This window comes from Leishmania mexicana, contig 68 (assembly GCF_000234665.1).
Source record: "Leishmania mexicana MHOM/GT/2001/U1103 WGS CADB00000000 data, contig 68, whole genome shotgun sequence".
Taxonomy (NCBI): Eukaryota; Euglenozoa; class Kinetoplastea; order Trypanosomatida; family Trypanosomatidae; genus Leishmania; species Leishmania mexicana.
This window is the reverse complement of record NW_003946370.1, coordinates 1-2869: the sequence shown is the minus strand read 5'-3', so window position 1 is coordinate 2869 and position 2869 is coordinate 1. Positions and strand designations below refer to the sequence as shown.

Genomic DNA, 2869 nt, shown 5'->3' with positions numbered 1-2869 from the left:
CGCTGACGACGCTCGGGCGTGTGATCGACGTGCTCGCGGACATGGCAACGAAGGGCGCGAAAGCGCAGTACAGCGTTCCGCCGTTCCGCGACTCGAAGCTGACGTTCATCCTGAAGGACTCGCTTGGCGGGAACTCGAAGACGTTCATGGTTGCGACTGTGAGCCCGAGCGCGCTGAACTACGAGGAGACGCTGAGCACGCTGCGGTACGCGTCGCGCGCGCGCGACATTGTGAACGTTGCGCAGGTGAACGAGGACCCGCGCGCGCGGCGGATCCGCGAGCTGGAGGAGCAGATGGAGGACATGCGGCAGGCGATGGCTGGCGGCGACCCCGCGTACGTGTCTGAGCTGAAGAAGAAGCTTGTGCTGCTGGAGTCGGAGGCGCAGAAGCGCGCGGCGGACCTGCAGGCGCTGGAGCGGGAGCGGGAGCACAACCAGGTGCAGGAGCGGCTGCTGCGCGCCACGGAGGCGGAGAAGAGCGAGCTGGAGTCGCGTGCGGCTGCGCTGCAGAAGGAGATGGCCGCGACGCGACGGCAGGCGGACAAGATGCAGGCGCTAAACCTGCGGCTGAAGGAGGAGCAGGCGCGCAAGGAGCGAGAGCTGCTGAAGGAGATGGCGAAGAAGGACGCCGCTGTCGCAGAGCAGCACCGACTTGTGGCTGAGAAAGAGTTGATGCTGCAACAGATGGTCAACGACCTGGACAAGGAGCGCAAGTCACACGAGTGTGTGATGGCGTCTTTGCAAGCCCATCAGGAACGCCTCATGGAGGCGCTTGAGGACAAGCAGCAGTCCGATGCACAACGGCTTGCCCTGACGGCAGAAAAACAGAAGCTGCAGGTTGAGTTGACGGAGCAGCAACAGCAGCAGTCTTCCTACATAGCGCGTCTTATCGAGCAGCTGAAGCGCACGGAATACGAATTTGTGCACAGAGAACACATCCACGCCCTCCTCACGCAAGAGACCGAGGCACGATACGCACTGCTTGAGAACCAGGCCCAGCTCTGTCAAGAGCTACAACACACTGAATCCCAACAGAGACACATCATTAACACCGCCCTCGCGCAGCGACTACAACATGCCATTACTGTACACGAGACTCGAGCACTTCAAGCCCAAGGTGAGGCTTCGACGCTCATGCACCAACTCCAGCATCTCGAGCACGCTTCTCAGACCTCGCACTATAAGCTGAAGTCCGCTATGGACACACTGCAGTGCTCGCATACAAGCCTAGAGACAATACACCGACAGCTAGAGGGCGAGCACGCGGAGCTGACCAAGGCGCACAAGCAGCTGGAGAAGGCACATGCCAAGCTGGAGAAGTCGCACGCCACGCTGACGGAGTCGAGCGCGGCGCTGGAGCAGCAGGTGGCGGAGTGGAAGACCCGCGGCGCGAGCCTGGAGGCTGAGCGCGGCGCCGTGTCGGACCGCCTTGTGCGGCTGGAGGGCGAGCACGCGGAGCTGACCAAGGCGCACAAGCAGCTGGAGGGCGAGCACACGGAGCTGACCAAGGCGCACAAGCAGCTGGAGGGCGAGCACGCGGAGCTGACCAAGGCGCACAAGCAGCTGGAGGGCGAGCACACGGAGCTGACCAAGGCGCACAAGCAGCTGGAGGGCGGGCACGCGGAGCTGACCAAGGCGCACAAGCAGCTGGAGGGCGAGCACGCGGAGCTGACCAAGGCGCACAAGCAGCTGGAGGGCGAGCAGGCGGAGCTGACCAAGGCGCACAAGCAGCTGGAGGGCAAGCACGCGGAGCTGACCAAGGCACACAAGCAGCTGGAGGGCGAGCACACGGAGCTGACCAAGGCGCACAAGCAGCTGGAGGGCGAGCACGCGGAGCTGACCAAGGCACACAAGCAGCTGGAGGGCGGGCACGCGGAGCTGACCAAGGCACACAAGCAGCTGGAGGGCGAGCACACGGAGCTGACCAAGGCGCACAAGCAGCTGGAGGGCGAGCACGCGGAGCTGACCAAGGCACACAAGCAGCTGGAGGGCGGGCACGCGGAGCTGACCAAGGCGCACAAGCAGCTGGAGGGCGAGCACACGGAGCTGACCAAGGCGCACAAGCAGCTGGAGGGCGGGCACGCGGAGCTGACCAAGGCGCACAAGCAGCTGGAGGGCGGGCACGCGGAGCTGACCAAGGCACACAAGCAGCTGGAGGGCGAGCACACGGAGCTGACCAAGGCGCACAAGCAGCTGGAGGGCGAGCACGCGGAGCTGACCAAGGCACACAAGCAGCTGGAGGGCGGGCACGCGGAGCTGACCAAGGCACACAAGCAGCTGGAGGGCGGGCACGCGGAGCTGACCAAGGCACACAAGCAGCTGGAGGGCGGGCACGCGGAGCTGACCAAGGCACACAAGCAGCTGGAGGGCGAGCACACGGAGCTGACCAAGGCGCACAAGCAGCTGGAGGGCGAGCACGCGGAGCTGACCAAGGCACACAAGCAGCTGGAGGGCGGGCACGCGGAGCTGACCAAGGCGCACAAGCAGCTGGAGGGCGAGCAGGCGGAGCTGACCAAGGCGCACAAGCAGCTGGAGGGCAAGCACGCGGAGCTGACCAAGGCGCACAAGCAGCTGGAGGGCGAGCACACGGAGCTGACCAAGGCGCACAAGCAGCTGGAGGGCGAGCACGCGGAGCTGACCAAGGCACACAAGCAGCTGGAGGGCGGGCACGCGGAGCTGACCAAGGCGCACAAGCAGCTGGAGGGCGAGCACACGGAGCTGACCAAGGCGCACAAGCAGCTGGAGGGCGAGCACGCGGAGCTGACCAAGGCGCACAAGCAGCTGGAGGGCGAGCACACGGAGCTGACCAAGGCGCACAAGCAGCTGGAGGGCGGGCACGCGGAGCTGACCAAGGCGCACAAGCAGCTGGA

The 2869-nt window shown here is 65.2% G+C and overlaps 1 protein-coding gene across 1 annotated transcript; it reads left to right on the top strand.

Moving 5' to 3' along the window:
• LmxM_14_1100a_1 (uncharacterized protein) lies at positions 1 to 2869 on the top strand (the record flags this gene model as incomplete). The annotated part of the gene is made up of 1 exon (XM_003886470.2): positions 1 to 2869. A coding segment is annotated over one exon (2869 nt), but the record flags the coding sequence as incomplete, so codon positions are not given.